Source organism: Lolium perenne, chromosome 2 (assembly GCF_019359855.2).
Source record: "Lolium perenne isolate Kyuss_39 chromosome 2, Kyuss_2.0, whole genome shotgun sequence".
Taxonomy (NCBI): Eukaryota; Viridiplantae; Streptophyta; class Magnoliopsida; order Poales; family Poaceae; genus Lolium; species Lolium perenne.
In genome coordinates, this window is record NC_067245.2 from 178905557 (window position 1) to 178924075 (window position 18519).

Here is an 18519-nt window from a genome sequence, read left to right on the forward strand (position 1 = left end):
TTATCAACTCGAATGTCTTACTATATGATATAAGAAGACCATGCACTTTGGGTTTTTTTTTAATTCTTATGCCCATTTGAATCTCTTGGTCAAATCCTAGCTAGGTTTGACCAAGATTTAAACAAGTTTAACACATGAAAATGAAAAGTTAAGCTTGTATCCTTCTTAGTCACTCTAAAATGAAGCTTTTGGGAGGATTTTGAAATTTCCATGTTTGAAACACAAAACCACTTCTCTTCATGCTTGACTTCATAAGACAGAGTTTAGGGTCGTTAGGGGGTAGATACATGATTTGTCTTGTTTGATTATATTTAGACCTTGTTTATCAACTTGAATGCTTACTATATATGTGACATGAGAATACTATGTTCTTTGGTTTTCATTTTTTTTGATTTTTTTAAATTTTGATGCACATTTGAATCTTTGTCAAATCCTAGGTTTGACCAAGATTTAAACAAGTATAAAACATGAAAATGAAAAGGGGAAGCATGTATCCTTCTTATAGTCACTCTAAAATGAAGTTTTTGGGATGTTCTTGAAATTTCCATGTTTGAAACCCAAAACGACTTCTCTTCGTGCTTGATCGACATTTCAGAAGACAAAGTTTAGGGTTAGGGGTAGATATATGATCGATTTCTCTGGTTTGAATATGTCAGACCTTGTTTATCACCTTGAATGCTTACTATATGACATAAGAAGACGACGTGTGTTTTTTTTTGATTTTTTTGAATTTTTATGCCCATTTGAATCTTGGTCAAATCATAGGTTTGACCACGATTTAAACATGTTTAAAACATGAAAATGAAAAAGTAAGTCTGGATCCTTCTTAGTCACTCCAAAATGTACCAATTGATATATGAGTTAACTTGGCTTCATGGAAAAAATAATGTCATGTAAATGAGTTAACTTGGCTTTCCTACCCTTGAATCCATAGGAGTAGTATAATAATCAACCGAGTTTTTAAACCAACAGGTCTGTAACTTACGTGTGGTGCCCATGCGTGAGGTCCCACACTTCAGTGAGCACAAGCCAAGTGCGGTAGGTACGCAAACTCATCAGGATGCGTATTGGAAGTCTCTGGGTCCTTCAGGATTCGGTTGTCCCTCTCACACAAAAAAAACTCTCATTCTCGGCCTCGCTCGACTCGCTCGCTCGCTCGCACCTCCTGCTCACTGACAAAACCTGCAGAACAGTCAACATCATCACCCGAAAAAGGGCAGACACCATAATTCTCTCCCTTCTTCTCTCCTTCCGAGTGATCCCTCTTCCTCCGAGTTTCACTCGACGGGCAAACACACGTGTGCTGCATAGTAATAATATAAAAGTAGAAAAATCGACCTACGAATCTATGATTAAATAGGTTAATCTAGGGTTTTGCCCACTACTACAGATCAAGTTCAAAAATATCCAACTACTGGTTCGATTTCGGGCTACTAATATAAAATTAAATAAGTTGAACTAGTACTCCTCTAAAAAATCATTTTGGTATGCATTGTTTTATACTTTTCATAGCTATAGTGCATCACAAATTCATGATTTCATGCTTTGCGTTGCCAATTTCGATTTTTCTAACCACCTTCTCTTTGATTTCAAATTAGATCAAACTATTGGTGCCTGGTATGTGTTCTAGTTTAATTGGATGATGCGTCTGCACATGTTTTGCCATTGTTTTGGGCTTCCACACATCTTTGGGGCATCCAAGTATTTAAGTTACCTTGTGTTTTCTTGAATTGTAATTCATGTACCATTCCTCCCAATTTTTATGCCCATTTGAATTTGGTAAAATCATAAGTTTGACCAAGATTTGAACAAGTTTAAAACATGAAAATGAAAAGGTAAGCCTGGATCCTTCTTAGTCACTCTAAAATGAAGCTTTTGGGAGGTTTTTGAAATTTCCATGTTTGAAATACAAAACCACTTCTCTTCATGCTTGACTTCATAAGAGAGAGTTTAGGGTTAGGGGGTAGATACATGATTTGTCTTGTTTGAATATGTTTAGACCTTGTTTATCAACTTGAATGCTTACTATATGTGACATGAGAATACTATGTGCTTTGGTTTTCATTTTTTTGATTTTTTCTGAAATTTTATGTCCATTTGATCTTGGTCAAATCCTAGGTTTAACCAAGATTTAAACAAGTTTATAACATGAAAATAAAAAGGTAAGCCTGCATCCTTCTTAGTCACTCAAAAATGAATCTTTTGGGAAGGTTTTTGAAAATTCCATGTTTGAAATCCAAAACGACTTCTCTTCGTGCTTGACTTCATAAGACAAAGTTTAGGGTTAGGGGTAGATACATGATTTTTTCTGGTTTGAATATGTCTAGACCTTATTTATCAACACTTGCGTGCTTACTATATGACCTAAGAAGGCTCTATGTTCTTTGGTTTTTCATTTTTTTGAATTTTTATGCCCATTTGAATATTGGTCAAATCCTAGGTACGGTTTGACCAAGGTTTGAACAAGTTTAAAACATGCAAATAAAAGGTAATCCCGACCTGGATCCTTTAGTCAATCTAAAATGAAGCTTTTGGGGGGTTATTCAAATTTCCATGTTTGAAACCCAAAACCACGTCTCTTCATTCTTGACTTCATAAGACATAGTTTAGGGTTAGGGTAGATACATGATTTTTCTGGTTTGAATATGTCTAGACCTTGTTTATCAACTTTAATGCTTACTATATGACATAAGAAAACTATGTGCTTTGGTTTTTAATTTTTACTTTTTTTTTTAATTTTGATGCACATTTGAATCTTTGTCAAATCCTAGGTTTGACCAAGATTTAAACAAGTATAAAACATGAAAATGAAAAGGGGAAGCATGTATCCTTCTTATAGTCACTCTAAAATGAAGTTTTTGGGATGTTCTTGAAATTTTCATGTTTGAAACCCAAAATCACTTCTCTTCATGCTTGACTTCATAAGATAGAGTTTAGGGGCTAGGGGGTAGATACATGATTTGCCTAGGTTTGAATATGTCCAAACCTTGTTTATCAACTTGAATGCTTACTATATGACATAAGAAGACTATATGCTTTTGTTTTTCATTTTTCTGATTTTTTTTTTAATTTTATGCCCATTTGAATCTTTTGGTCAAATCATAGGTGTAATTTGACACACAAATTTAAACAAGTTTAAATTATGAAAATGAAAAGGTGGTAAGCATGGATCATTATTATATTAGTCACTCTAAAATGAAGCTATTGGGAGGTTTTTGAAATTTCCATGTTTGAAACCCAAAACCACTTCTCTTCATGCTGTTGACTTCATAAGATAGAGTTTAGGGGTTAGGGGTATAGATACATGATTTGCCTTGTTTGAATATGTGTCTAGACCTTGTTTATAAACTTTAATGCTTACTATATGACATAATAAAACTTTGTGCTTTAATTTGGTTTATAATTTTTTTATTTTTTTTGAATTTTGATGCACATTTTGAATCTTGGTCAAATCATAGGTTTGACCAAGATTTAAACAAGTATAAAACATGAAAATGAAAAGGTAAGCATGCATCGATCCTTCTTAGTCACTCCAAAGTGAAGCTTTTGGGAAGTTTTTGAAATTTCCATGTTTGAAACCCAAAACGACTTCTCTTCGTGCTTGATCGACACTTCAGAAGACAAAGTTTAGGGTTAGGGGTAGATATATGATCGATTCCTCTGGTTTGAATATGTCTAGACCATGTTTATCAACTTGAGTGCTTACTATATGACATAAGAAGGCTATATGTGTGCTTTGGTTTTTCATTTTTTTTGAATTTTTATGCCCATTTGAATCTTGGTCAAATCCTAAGTTTGACCAAGATTTGAACAAGTTTAAACATGAAAATGAAAAGGTATGCATGGATCCTTCTTAATTAGTCACTCTAAATTAAATGAAGCTTTTGGGAGGTTTTTCAAATTTCCATGTTTGAAACCCAAAACCACTTCTCTTCATCCTTGATTGACTTCATAAGACGAAGTTTAGGTTTAGGGCTAGATACATGATTTGCCTGGTTTGAAAATGTTTAGACCTTGTTTATCAACTTGAATGCTTACTATATGACATAAGAATACTATGTGCCTTGGTTTTCATTTTTTCTATTTTTACTGAATTTTTATGCCCATTTGATCTTGGTCAAATCCTAGGTTTAATTAACCAAGATTTAATTAAACAAGTTTAAAACATGAAAATGAAAAGGTAAGCATGCATCGATCCTTCTTAGTCACTCCAAAGTGAAGCTTTTGGGAAGTTTTTGAAATTTCCATGTTTGAAACCCAAAACGACTTCTCTTCGTGCTTGATCGACACTTCAGAAGACAAATTTTAGGGTTAGGGGTAGATATATGATCGATTTCTCTGGTTTGAATATGTTTAGACCATGTTTATCAACTTGAGTGCTTACTATATGACATAATAAGGCTATATATGTGCTTTGGTTTTTCATTTTTTTTTTGAATTTTTATGCCCATTTGAATCTTGGTCAAATCCTTAGTTTGACCAAGATTTGAACAAGTTTAAAACATGAAAATGAAAAGGGTAAGCCTGGATCCTTCTTAGTCTAAAATGAAGCTTTTGGTAGTTTTTGAAATTTCCATGTTTGAAACCCAAAACCACTTCTCTTCATGCTTGACTTCACAAGACATAGTTTATGGTTAGTGGGTAGATACATGATTCGTCTGTTTTAAATATTTCTAGACCTTGTTTATCAACTTGAATGCCTTACTATATGACATAAAAGACCATGCGCGCTTTGGTTTTTTTTGGAATTCTTATGCCCATTTGAATCTCTTGGTCAAATCCTAGCTAGGTTTGACCAAGATTTAAACAAGTTTAACACATGAAAATGAAAAGGTAAGCTTGTATCCTTCTTAGTAACTCCAAAATGAAGCTTTTGGGATTGTTTTTGAAATGTCCATGTTTGAAACCCAAAACAACTTCTCATCGTGCTTGACTTCATAAGACAGAGGTTAGGGTTAGGGGGTAGATACATGATTTTTGTGGTTTGAATATGTCAGACCTTGTTTATCACCTTGAATGCTTACTATATGACATAAGAAGACGACGTGCTTTTGTTTTTCATTTTTTTCGATTTTTTTGAATTTTTATGCCCATTTGAATCTTGGTCAAATCATAGGTTTGACCACGATTTAAACATGTTTAAAACATGAAAATAAAAAAGTAAGCCTGGATCCTTCTTAGTCACTCCAAAATGTACCAATTGATAGATGAGTTAACTTGGCTTCATGGAAAAAATAATGTCATGTAAATGAGTTAACTTGGCTTTCGTACCCTTGAATCCATAGGAAACTTTGTACAGTACAAATGTATTAGTATAATAATCAACCGAGTTTTTACACCAACAGGTCTGTCACTTACGTGTGGTGCCCATGCGTGAGGTCCCACACTTCAGTGAGCACAAGTCAAGTGCGGTAGGTACGCAAACTCCAAGCCATCTTCTTTGTCAAGAGAAGACGCATCAGATGCGTCTTTGAAGTCTCTGGGTCCTTCAGGATCCTTCGGTTGTCCCTCTCACACACACACAAAAAATCTCTCTCATTCTCGGCCTCGCTCGCTCGCTCGCACCTCCTGCTCACTGACAAAACCTGCACACAGTCAACATCATCACCCGAAAAAGGGGAGACACCATAATGCTCTCCCTCCTTCTTCTCTCCTTCCGAGTGATCCCTCTTCCTCCGAGTTTCACTCGACGGGCAAACACATATGTGCTGCATAGTAGAGTAATAATAAAAAGGTACGTAGAAAAATCGAGCTACGAATCTATAATTAAATAGGTTAAACTAGGGTTTTGCCCAGTACTACAGATCAAGGTTCAAAAAATGTAAAATTGTGAAACAAGCTCTTGGAGCCATCACATGCCATCTTGCTAGTACTATATTGTAAAAACACCAAAGCTTACATATACTCCTGAAATACTATTTTGGGTGATTTGTCATTCAAAAATTTGGTACTGTATCATTCGGATCGGAGGAAGTATAGTTGGAGATGAATGGCCCACCAAGTCTCTGCCTTGAAGTTTGCTCTTTGACCAGATAAGTATTACTCCTACTACTCGCGAGGAGCCGAGGAGACGGGGAGGCCAAATTTAAGGACTAACCTTTGCTCTAGCCGTCTTCCTCAGTTCACCACTTCGTTTACCTCTTGGAATACTACTTCGCCACCATGACCAGGAGCAAGTCTCGCCATAGAAGGGCTCGTGCGGCTGCGGCGAAGCTGAGGGAATCCCAGCAATGGTGTCCCTGTGCTGCTGTCGAGGTGCCTTCTGCGCAAGAGTCTTCAAGGGCGTCGCATCCCGCGACTGCTACCTTCAGGCGATCCTCCGTTCTTGCGCATCTTTCTATGTCTTTCAGAACTTATCATCCCCTCCTTTTCGAACCTTCTCTCAATCGTATTTTCAGGTCGGGCGGCCTTAGTTTTCCCGCAGCCCTCCTACCTGCGGAAACATCTTCCACGGAGCCAACTTCTCAAAGCAGCGAGGTATAGACATTCGTGCAAATTGGGATTCCCATTCTCTCTTTCTTGGTAGTTCTCTGGGTACACTTCTGATTTTGTGCTCCATCCCCATCTGATAGAAGCCCCGCTACGAGATCGGGACCATTTTAGAAATGGTTATGGGCGATTTCTGCGTCGAGACGGCGGACAGAAGCGCCCTCGCCGATGAGTGCATGAGACTTTATTCTGAGCTCGCCACTGAGAAGATCCGGATTCGCATTCTCGACGATATCGCCATGAAATCGTTCACTGAGAGTAACGAGATCCAGCGGCGGAGCCTCGGCCAGGCGGAGACCATGGACAAACTCGCCGGACTGATCCTGAACCTCACGGTTAGGACGGACAAACTAGAGGCCGAGCTGTCACAGGAGAAGGCTCTCAACTCCGAGCTGAAGCGTCAAGCAGGCTCAAGGTAGATCTTGACAAGGTCACTGTGTACCGCTAGCTGCAATCCTTGATGACTGCTGTGTCACCTGGCTTCCGAATATCTGAAGGTTAATTTTCGAATTTTTGTTCGTAAAAGTGGCCTGTGGAAATGTAAACAAACTAGTACTCTTACTTTATTATATTATTAGTACTTGTGTCCATGTAGTATTATTATTATGGTGGTGTACTTATGTTCATGTACTTGTTTCAGAGAGGTATTGCTGTTTTGGTGAAGGAGACATGCGTCACCCTTTTTTGGTGGGGTTAATTGGTTCTATGCCACTCCCCAATTCACAAGTTGTGTTTATGCCATTAAAAATCTGAAGTTGTGTCTATGCCACTCTCAGTTCTCAATACCCCTTTCTATGCCATTTTCAGCAATACAACATCATATACTGCCTATGTATCCAGTATTTGTACCCTATACTATAGTTTGTACATACTCTCAGATAATCTGGACCGTACTTTGCACATATTTTTAATGGATCATATGTGCCCAGAAATGGCTCATATTAGAATAGTAGACTCACATTAGTGTTCTTGACATTCTGTAAATTTTTCAGATTTTTCGAAAAAGTTTGATTTTTTGGACAAAATTTTACCAATTTCTAGACAGAACATAAAATGTCAGTTTTTTATGCAAATCCGCACATAAATGGCTCAAATTAAAACAGTACTCGTTTCAGTGTTTTTGATTTCCTGTAAATTTTTTTTAGATTTTCTGAGAAGTTATATTTTTTTTCAGAATTTGAAAATTTTGGATTTTTTGTGTGCCCAAAACACCCAAAAGTCGCTCCAAATCTGAACACAGTATTATTTTGGTCAATACGAAAGTATAAACTGAAAAGGGCATAGAAGGGGTTACTGAGAATTGAGAGTGGCATAAACACAACTTCAGTTTTTGTAATGGCATAAACACAACTTGTGAATTGAGGAGTTGCATAGGACCAATTAACCCTTTTTGGTGATGTCGTCCTGTAGCCCTTGTCAAATTAAATTCCTCTCATACTAATGGGAGGGCTTGCTCACCCCACATGCCAGGAAGAAGTGGAGAGAAACTACTCGTCCCTTGTTGGACACGGGACCATTGGAAACTTATTTTTATGCCCTTTTGAATCTTGGTCAAATCCTTGGTTTGACCAAGATTTAAACAAGTTTAAAACATGAAAATGAAAAGGTAAGCCTGCATCCATCTTAGTCTCTCTAAAATGAAGCATTTGGGAGGTTTTCGAAGTTTCCATGTTTGAAACCCAAAACCACTTCTCTTCATGCTTGATCGACTTCATAAGACAGAGTTTAGGTTTAGTGGGTAGATACATGATTTGTCTGGTTTGAATATGTTTAGACCTTGTTTATCAACTTGAATGATTACAATATGACATAAGAATATTATGTGCTTTGGTTTTCATTTTTTATTTGTTCTGAATTTTTATGCCCATTTGATCTTGGTCAAATCCTAGGTTTAACCAAGATTTAAACAAGTTTAAAACATGAAAATGAAAAGGTGAGCATGTATCCTTCTGAGTAACTCCAAAATGAGGCTTTTGGGAAGGATTTTGAAATTTCCATGTTTGAAACCCAAAACGACTTCTCGTCGTGCTTGACTTCATAAGACAAAGTTTAGGGTTAGGGGTAGATACATGATTTTTCTGGTTTGAATATGTCTAGACCTTGTTTATCAACTTGAGTGCTTACTATATGGCATAAGAAGGCTATGTGCTATGGTTTTTCATTTTTTTTTTTGAATTTTTATGCCCATATGATTCTTGGTCAAATCCTAGGTACGGTTTGACCAAGATTTGAACATGTTTAAAACATCAAAATAAAATGTAAGCATGGATCCTTCTTAGTCGCTCTAAAATGAAGCTTTTGGGAGGTTTTTGAAATTTTCATGTTTGAAACCCAAAACCACTTCTTTTTATGCTTGACTTCGTAAGATAGAGTTTATGGTTAGGGGTAGATACGTACATGATTTTTCTAAGTATTTTTATGCCCATTTGAATCTTGATAAAATCCAAGGTTTGACCAAGATTTAAACAAGTTTAAAACATGAAAATGAAAAGGTAAGCCTGCATCCTTCTTAGTCACTCTAAAATGAAGCATTTGGGAGGTTTTTGAAATTTCCATGTTTGAAACCCAAAACCACTTCTCTTCATGCTTGATCGACTTCATAAGACATAGTTTAGATTTAGTGGGTAGATACATGATTTGTCTGGTTTGAATATGTTTAGACCTTGTTTATCAACTTAAATGCTTACTATATGACATAAGAATACTATGTGCTTTGGTTTTCATTTTTTTATTTGTTATGAATTTTTATGGCCATTTGATCTTGGTCAAATCCTAGGTTTAACCAAGATTTAAACAAGTTTAAAACATGAAAATGAAAAGGTAAGCCTGTATCCTTCTGAGTCACTCCAAAATGAGGCTTTTGGGAAGGTTTTTGAAATTTCTATGTTTGAAACCCAAAACGACTTCTCGTCGTGCTTGACTTCATAATAAGACAAAGTTTAGGGTTAGAGGTAGATACATGATTTTTCTGATTTGAATATGTCTAGACCTTGTTTATCAACTTGAGTGCTTACTATATGACATAAGAAGGCTATGTGCTATGGTTTTTCATTTTTTTTGAATTTTTATGCCATTTTGATTCTTCGTCAAATCCTAGGTACGGTTTGACCAAGATTTGAACATGTTTAAAACATCAAAATAAAATGTTAGCATGGATCCTTCTTAGTCGCTCTAAAATGAAGCTTTTGGGAGGTTTTTGAAATTTCCATGTTTGAAACCCAAAACCACTTCTCTTCATGCTTGACTTCGTAAGATAGAGTTTAGGGTTAGGGGTAGATACGTACATGATTTTTCTAAGTATTTTTATGCCCATTTGAATCTTGGTAAAATCCAAGGTTTGAACAAGATTTGAACAAGTTTAAAACATGAAAATGAAAAGGTAAGCCTGTATCCTTCTTAGTCACTCCAAAATGAGGCTTTTGGGAAGGTTTTTGAAATTTCCATGTTTGAAACCCAAAATGACTTCTCGTCGTGCTTGACTTCATAAGACAAAGTTTAGAGTTAGGGGTAGATACATTATTTTTTTGGTTTGAATATGTCTAGACCTTGTTTATCAACTTGAGTGCTTACTATATGACATAAGAAGGCTATGTGCTTTGGTTTTTAATTTTTTTAATTTTTATGCCCATTTGATTCTTGGTCAAATCCTAGGTACGGTTTGACCAAGATTTGAACATGTTTAAAACATTAAAATAAAATGTAAGCATGAATCCTTCTTAGTCACTCTAAAATGAAGCTTTTGGGAGGTTTTTGAAATTTCCATGTTTGAAACCCAAAACCACTTCTCTTCATGCTTGACTTCGTAAGATAGAGTTTAGGGTTAGGGGTAGATACGTACATGATTTTTCTAAGTATTTTTATGCCCATTTGAATCTTGGTAAAATCCAAGGTTTGACCAAGATTTGAACAAGTTTAAAACATGAAAAATAAAAGGTAAGCCTGGATCCTGCTTAGTCACTCTAAAATGAAGCTTCAGGAGTTGAGGTTTTTGAAATTTCCATGTTTGAAACACAAAACCACTTCTCTTCGCGCTGGACTTCATATGACAGAGTTTAGGGTTAGGGGTAGATACGTACATGATTGTTCTAAGTAACTAGCAAAGGGGACCGCGCATACGCGCGGGCATCACTTTTAATTTTTTTTATAATACATCCTAAATTATAAAATATAATCAAGTTCCATATAAAACATGTATGGTTTTTTGTTGTTGTTGTTGTGCACGTAGTATGTCCCCCTTACTTCAGAAAGACTAAACAAAGTTATAGTAAATACGATTAGTATGGTAGGAAAATGAAGTACAGATGGAAAATTATATCATTCGAAACCACGATAATTTCAAGTATTATATGCATGGAGCAGCTTAATCTTTCCATTTGTCACATTGTGCATTGTTTATACTCTCTATGATTTAAAAATATTATACATAAAAAGGACCCACAAATATTATTGGCATATGGAATAGAAGGAGTATACTATGTATTCCATATGATACTTTGCCAAGGCAGTTCAGTTTATAGAACCCGTGAAAGTGCTTGAGCAGTAGGGCCAACCTGCGCAACTATATGTGCTAGCACAGTTCATTATATAGAAAATATAAATGAATATGAATATAAGCCAAAAAGTTAACATTATTATTGTCATTATTTTATTTGTTATTATCAGAACAAAGTTAATGTTGTCATTATCCTACTACGGCACTTTGCATGAAAGCCACTTCCATTCACATGTAAAACATGTAAATGCTTATTTTAACAAAACACAACTTCCATGCCTGAACTAAGAGTTAGGCAGTATAATCATACTATAATAATATACGTAATAAAAGATTTAAATTTTTGCTTGCGTTTCATTGAAGTTGCAATAAATGGTATGGATATTTTTTTTAAGAAATACAATACGTCTTGCTCAATATGCGAGAAAGGCAAAAATTAAACATACTGTGTTGTTTCTTGACACAAATATTGCGTTGTTCAAGTCAAGTAAATCTTCAATCCATGATATTGTATCATGTGCGAGGATGCTTTTTTTTACCACACCATTTGAATGGTAATCTAATTATCCCTATTTGTTTTCCTTCACATGGCAATTTTATGAGCATATGAAATGTAACAGTATCATAGGACAGCTAACATGGGTTATCATGTTCACTATTCTAGTAGATAATTAAGTGCCATGTGTAGTAAATGATAACTGTGATCTGTAAAAATAATGGTTTAAACTGTATGGAAATCCAAGCATCCATATTTACTTTAATCTACACATAGCTTATTATTGCGGTTCTAGGAGATTTGATCAAATATAGTTTGATTGGTGCCCTTTTTTATGTTAGAGTTGCTAGAAAAACTGGCATGAAATATGGTCAATAATTATGTGTTAGCTCCACCGTTACTCACTATAGAAATGTTGATTGAATAAAAGTTAGCATTGCCATAATTAGCAGATACAGAAAAAATTATGTAAAAAATCAATGTTCATATATAGTCTAGTTTGTATTTAGTGAAAATACTCTTGGCTTGACAGTACTGAAAATACGTTCGTAAGTTAGATCAAGTTGACTCTTATATAGAAATAGCGATATGCATTATTCCATGAGAAGAAAAGAATAGCAAACTCAATACCTAGCGTTGATATATATTTGAGTCACCTTAGCTCTCACCTCTCAGGGCATAGCTCTAGCCACTACAAACAGAGCAGCATTGTCACCATTCAGGAGAAATGAACCTTAACTTGTAAGTACTAAATATGAACTGCTAAATGGAGATAAAAGTTAGAACAAATAGTAAATGGCTGATGCATGAGATGTTGTTGGCTTCAACTCACTTTATCTTAGCATCACACCTTATGACATTTCCACTGCAATAAACTATCAGTGTCGACATCTATCTACTTATCCATGTAACATCAGTAAAGGATATTTGGTAGTATACCGGAGGAAAACCAACCGAAAATAATTTCTATTTAGAACTTGTATTTGGTGCCATGTTCCAATTAAAATGCAGATTCATGTGATACAATACCTTGTATTTGGTGCGGATAATTTTGAATAATTTCAATGGAAGTGCACCTCATTTGCCTAGAGTTGGCATCACGATTACAAAGAATTGGTAGATAATTTTATCTAGTAGTAGGAAGAAGACCATATCAGTCAAGCACCTAAGTACCAAGCGTTAGTTTTAAGTCACCCTTGCCAATTCTCTAGGCTATATGCTCTTTCTAGCTAGACCAAGCTTTAGACAGTACGTGCAAGTAAAACTGCATAATCATGCTATAAGAGTGATTAAGCACAAATATTGACAGGGCTCTGAACTATGATTATAAGTAGGCAACTAATCTCCTCTAAAACAACATACAACAGAACTTGCGCTGACGCATAGGCATGTAATTGTCAAAATCAAATCCTCTCAAACCTAGAGAGTGCAAATAACAAATCGAATGAAGCTGATTTTTTTAAAGATATACCTTATAGTAGTGCTCTTCTCATAAGCAATAAGATGATCCTCAGTATAGTATCTGCACAATGTTCAGAAAGAGAAAAGAAATAAAAAAAGGTGTTTGGATATGTATTCAATCTTAATATATAAGTGTGTACGTCGGCATTGCAGCCTAAGATCGATGAGACTAATACCTACTTTGTAACAATATGATATATATGTGATCCCGAGATCTGCAAAGCTGGCCAAAAATATCCGTAAGCTTCCGACTGCAAACTCTAAAAAAACCTACGACAGAAAATCCATATACAATTTAATTTTGGATTGCCAGAATATTTTAGATCGGCACAGCTACATACCGCAAAATAGCCATATTATTAAAGCAGGTCATGAGTTGTTACCTGCTCCGGGATGTTACTTGCCAATTCTCTAGGCTATATGCTCTTTCTAGCTAGACCAAGCTGTAGACAGTACGTGCAAGTAAAACTGCATAATCATGCTATAAGAGTGATTAAGCACAAATATTGACAGGCTCTCTGAACCATGATTATAGGTAGGCAACTAATTTCCTCTAAAACAACATACAACAGAACTTGCGCTGACGCGTAGGCATGTAATTGTCAAAATCAAATCCTCTCAAACCTAGAGAGTGCAAATAACAAATCGAATGAAGCTGATTTTTTTTACAGATATACCTTATAGTAGTGCTCTTCTCATAAGCAATAAGATGATCCTCAGTATAGTATCTGCACAATGTTCAGAAAGAGAAAAGAAATAAAAAAAGGTGTTTGGATATGTATTCAATCTTAATATATAAGTGTGTACGTCGGCATTGTAGCCTAAGATCTATGAGACTAATACCTACTTTGTAACAATATGATATATATGTGATCCCGAGATCTGCAAAGCTGGCCAAAAATATCTGTAAGCTTCCGACTGCAAACTCTAAAAAAACTACGATAGAAAATCCATATACAATTTAATTTTGGGTTGCCAGAATATTTTAGATCGGCACAGCTACATACCGCAAAATAGCCATATTATTAAAGCAGGTCATGAGCTGTTACCTGCTCCGGGATGGCCGCTTGTCTGCATGAGGCAATTCCTTCATCGATCCATCGTCCATACATGCAATGAGGCAAGCTAGCCCAAGATCGATCCATGAATTCATGTTTTTGCATGGCAACATGCATTGCTCATATCATTAGCCAAGGATCTGCAATATTTGTTTAATTTGCATGCATGCCCGCACGGTCGCATGCCAAAAGAGTTTGATATGACAGAGAGGACGTACACAGCACTACAGGAATCGACTTAGACGCCGACGGCCGGCTGCCCTCGGCGTAGCCACGCCTGGCCCTCGGCGTAGGCTACGCCGACGGCAGCCCTCGGCGTACCTCGTCGGCGTCCAGGTCCCTCGGCGTAGCCCGGCCCGCCCTCGGCGTAGAAGTAGCCGTCGGCGTCCTCTCTCTATGCCGACGGGGAAGAAGACCCTCGGCGTCGTTGCCGTCGGCGTCTGGCCACGGAGCGCCGTCGCCGTTAACGGAGGTGATCCAGACGCCGACGGCTTCCCCCTCGGCGTATCCACGCCATCTGGGGGCCGTGGGGCGACGTGGCCAGACGCGAGGCTGCCACGTTCGGCGTCTACGCCGACGGCCGGGCCCTCGGCGTCTGCATGGCCATGCAGTGGACACGCGGCACACGCGGGCGAGGCTCCCAGGTGAGGCCATACGCCGAGGGCAAGGCCCTCGGCATAGAGAGCTCCTCCTGGCGACGGGCGGGACACGTGGCGCGCGCTGGTGCTGCCAGGTGAGGCCATACGCCGAGGGCAACCCCCTCGGCATAGGCTCGACCATATGGTCATGCCAGGGGCCTATGCCGACGGCATTGCCCTCGGCGTATGGCCTACCATTTGGTTTTTTCGATTAAAATTGGGTTCCAATTCATCTAAATTCAGTTCAGCAGGTCCAATACATCCAAATACATCGAAATTCATCCAAATTCACCATAATTCACATAAATAGCATGAAATCCACATAGTAGCATACAAATACATCCAAATTCATCCATAATTCACATAAATAGCATGAAATCCACATAGTAGCATACATGGTGCATGTAGTAGCATACAAGAGGAGAGTGCCATGTCATCCAATACATAGTAGTAGGTAGCAAATGATGGCAAGCAAGAAGCCCGGTGCCGACTAGCGGAGGAAGGACCCGGGCGGGGTGTGTCCGCCCACATCGTTGGCGAAACGAGGAGCCCGGGGTTTCGCTCCGGTAGAAGCTGCAGAAGAACCACCTGGAGAAGGACCGGTAGCACGCCCAGGAGAAGTCGACGGAGAGGCACCGTGAGTAGTCACAGGAGTAGTCGACGGAGAGGCACCAGCAGAACGCCCAGGAGACCGACCACCTTCATGAACCGGTGTGACCTCGCGCCCACCCGGCGATGCCTGGTTCCCGGACCATCCCGTTCCCTACGTGTTCCCTACATGTTAGCAACTTGCGAGGCAAAGGAAAGTGGTAACTACCGGTTTGGCAAAGAACTTACCTCCGGTGTGGATCCGTAGTAAGTCGCAGCGAAAGCTGCCCTCGATGGCATGATAGGCATGTCCCCCGCCACGGTAACTCGATCCGGTGGCGGTGTACCAGTAGACATAGAGATCATCATTTCCTGCAAGATAGGTTACAAGTTAGGCTTTGCAGAAATAAAGCATCAAACTGAGACTTGTCATCTACTTGCGCGAGAAGGAAGATTCAGACTTACTGATAAATACGTCATATAGGCCGTATTCTGCCTATTCCACTGGGCAACGGCCTGCTGATACGCTTCATTGCAGGCTTCGAAGGCCGCCTCGAAGTCAGGCTACAATTTCAGAAACAATGAATCTCGTAAACACTTAGCCATGTAGGAAGGAAAACCGGAAAGAGGATGAAAATGAGGAAACTTACATCGTAGGCGGGTGGACGAGCAGGCCGTGGACGAGGCTGGGGGCTGTCGGCGGTGAGGGTATGCTTGAGGCGCGTGTAGCTCGTGGAGTGGGTAGGCTTGACCGCCTTATTCATCCAAGGGAAACGGCCATGCGGACGCCCGTGCCCCGACAGGACCAACGACTCCTCGTCGACCGGAATGCTCAAGGGGTCATCCACCTCGGGGTGACGAGACTTGACCATGTCGCAGTAGTCCTCCTTGGCGGCCTTGGCATTGCCGTAGTACTGTGGCTGAGGCAATGCGGGATTGGGCTTCTGCTTCGTCCGCATCATGTCATATATCTGGGCATCATGAAGCACCACCCGGTGGTGCCTCGGCCACCTGCATCGCGAAAAGAAAAGTTAAGCGTACCACAAATGAGACATGGCGGGAAATGAATGAAGGTCGTTCCATGTATATACATACCTTTTTCCCCTTGAAGCGGGTGTAGTCGCGGTTTCCCCGCGCAGCAGTGTGCCACCGGTGCCTCGGTTCTCCATGTTACGCCTCGACACGGCTGCAAACTCCTCGTCCTGCCTGAGCCACCTCGCCTAATCAGCTCCTCCCATGCCTCCCTATGCTGCTCGGCCCACTCCGGACAAACCTGAAAACGCAATAGTCAGCTCAAGATAATTCAATGAAAACTTAGCAGCAATGTAGAATCTCATTGACATTTTACTCACCGACATGTACTCCTCAATGGTCATTGCCCATTCCTCCGTAGGCTCGTTACCAACAAAGTACTCCTTCTTGACCCTCTTACCCTTGTTAGCCCGTGAAGGCACTAGCGCTGGTGAACTTTTGGTTGTACCACTGCTGCGGTGTCAACCTCTCGCAAGCGCCACGCAAAGTGAGACGCGCTGCGTGTCATGCTCCGGGTCCACACGATAGAAGCACTTCAATCATGCATAAATCAGTTGTGAAAGTCATGAGTTAGCACATTAGGGTCATCAACTATGAACGGTGCTCGAGAAATATATGCCTTACCCGTAACTTGGTGGTCACGGCCTCAGCGGTGTCGCGAAGCCTACGGCAGGGCATCCTCATAGTCCGCCCAAGTAGTGGCTAGCTTCGTCGGGCCACCGGGACCGTGCTAAGGGGAGTGTATCTGCCGGGCCAGAACTTCTTAATCGTAGCCCCAAGCAAGCTGTTAGGCATGCGGGGGCTTGGCATCCCATGTCCGATTCTGTCGCAAATAAATCACACATTAGTACACATGCCAAATTGTTTATTATGCCCAAGATGAAAATACATGTTCGAAATTTCTGAAGTAGTACACTTACTCATCGCTCGAAGGAATGATAAGGGCCTTGTCATCATGGGTCTTCGGCTCCTTCCTCGCATCGGGGACTCCAGCTTCTCCACGAAGCTTCAAGGGCTTCTGCGCACCCCCCATCCTCCTCCATCACCTCCAACTCAGCCCTAGAGTCCGACTCGTGTGTAGACTCCGTCTCCATCTCCACCTCCCCACTAGACGGACCCTCTAGGTACAACTCAGGAGCCACGTCGCCAGAAGCGGAGGGTGGCTCGTCAAAGTCCATGTGTACCCCGCCGCCACCTCGTCCTCCACCTCGTCCTCCTCGTCCTCGTCCTCGACCTCCACCTCGTCCTCCTCGTCCTCGTCCTCCATCGGTACCATCGGCGTAACGCGGATTTTGCACCGGGGCTCGATCACTCCGTCTAGTGGGTCTAGGAATATTCCTCTTCACCTGCGCCAGCGTCTTAAGCAAGCTCTCGAGTCTGCCTTGCCGCTGCTCATATTGTCCGATCACCTGCATTGAGAAGAATAAAACAGTTAAGCACAAAGACATATTATATGAAGATACTAAGAATAAAAGGCACAATGCAATTAAGAAGCATGTTGGCATAATAAAATGAAGATACTAAGAATAAAAGGCACAATGCAATTAAGAAGCATGTTGACATAATAAAATGAAGATACTAACAATAAAAGGCACAATGCAATTAAGAAGCATGTTGACATAATAAAATGAAGATACTAACAATAAAAGGCACAATGCAATTAAGAAGCATGTTGACATAATAAATACTAAGAATAAAAGACCCTCACCAGCCATCATCGCTCTCATGCTCACTCTCATACTCCATCTCTTTCTCTTTCTCTTTCTCTGGCCCACTATCACTATCACTATCTTGTGAGTACAAAGTTGAAGGGTCGACGGGTGGAGGCTCATCATAATTGTCATTCGCCTCAAGTAACTTCTCGAGCATAGATATGTCCTTTAGATCCACCACTGACTCACCACGAGTTTCTGCATCGTTCCCGAGGTCCTCTTGAACAAACGGTTCTAAAATATATTCCCCGAAGTCCTGTTCCTCTTGATAGAAAATCCCCTCGTATGTCACGGGGTCAATGTTGTTGTAATCATCCTCAGAGGGAATCGGTAGGTTACCATGTGGCGATACCTGGAAGACGACTTCCCAACCCTTGAGTTCCGCTTTCTGGCATGGGTAGGGCAAATAATAAACTTGCTTGGCTTGGTGAGCCACAATAAAGACATCGGCTCCGCTATAGGTGGTTGAAGGCTTAACTTCAACTAACCCAATGGACTTATCACTTCTCTGTCCACCTATTGGGTCGAACCAATGACACTTGAACACGACGAT

At 39.8% G+C, this 18519-nt stretch overlaps 1 protein-coding gene across 1 annotated transcript; it reads right to left on the bottom strand.

The window, feature by feature from the left end:
* Nucleotides 1–15124: 15124 nt before the first annotated feature.
* LOC139835675 (uncharacterized) lies at nucleotides 15125–16391 on the bottom strand. Its single transcript, XM_071825533.1, has 5 exons — nucleotides 16318–16391; nucleotides 15873–16233; nucleotides 15688–15786; nucleotides 15472–15594; nucleotides 15125–15397 (listed from the first exon to the last, which is right to left on the bottom strand). Exons 1-5 carry the CDS (start codon nucleotides 16389–16391, stop codon nucleotides 15125–15127), a joined length of 930 nt encoding a protein of 309 aa, XP_071681634.1.
* Between the last annotated feature and the right edge of the window lie 2128 nt (nucleotides 16392–18519).

Coding starts and splice junctions, on each gene's coding strand:
- LOC139835675 (XM_071825533.1), bottom strand. CDS start 16,391: ATGGAGAACCGAGGCACCGGTGGCACACTGCTGCGCGGGGAAACCGCG. Junction 16,234..16,317: donor CCCGCTTCAAGGGGAAAAAG/GTATGTATATAC, acceptor TTCGCGATGCAG/GTGGCCGAGGCACCACCGGG. Junction 15,787..15,872: donor CTCGTCCACCCGCCTACGAT/GTAAGTTTCCTC, acceptor CTGAAATTGTAG/CCTGACTTCGAGGCGGCCTT.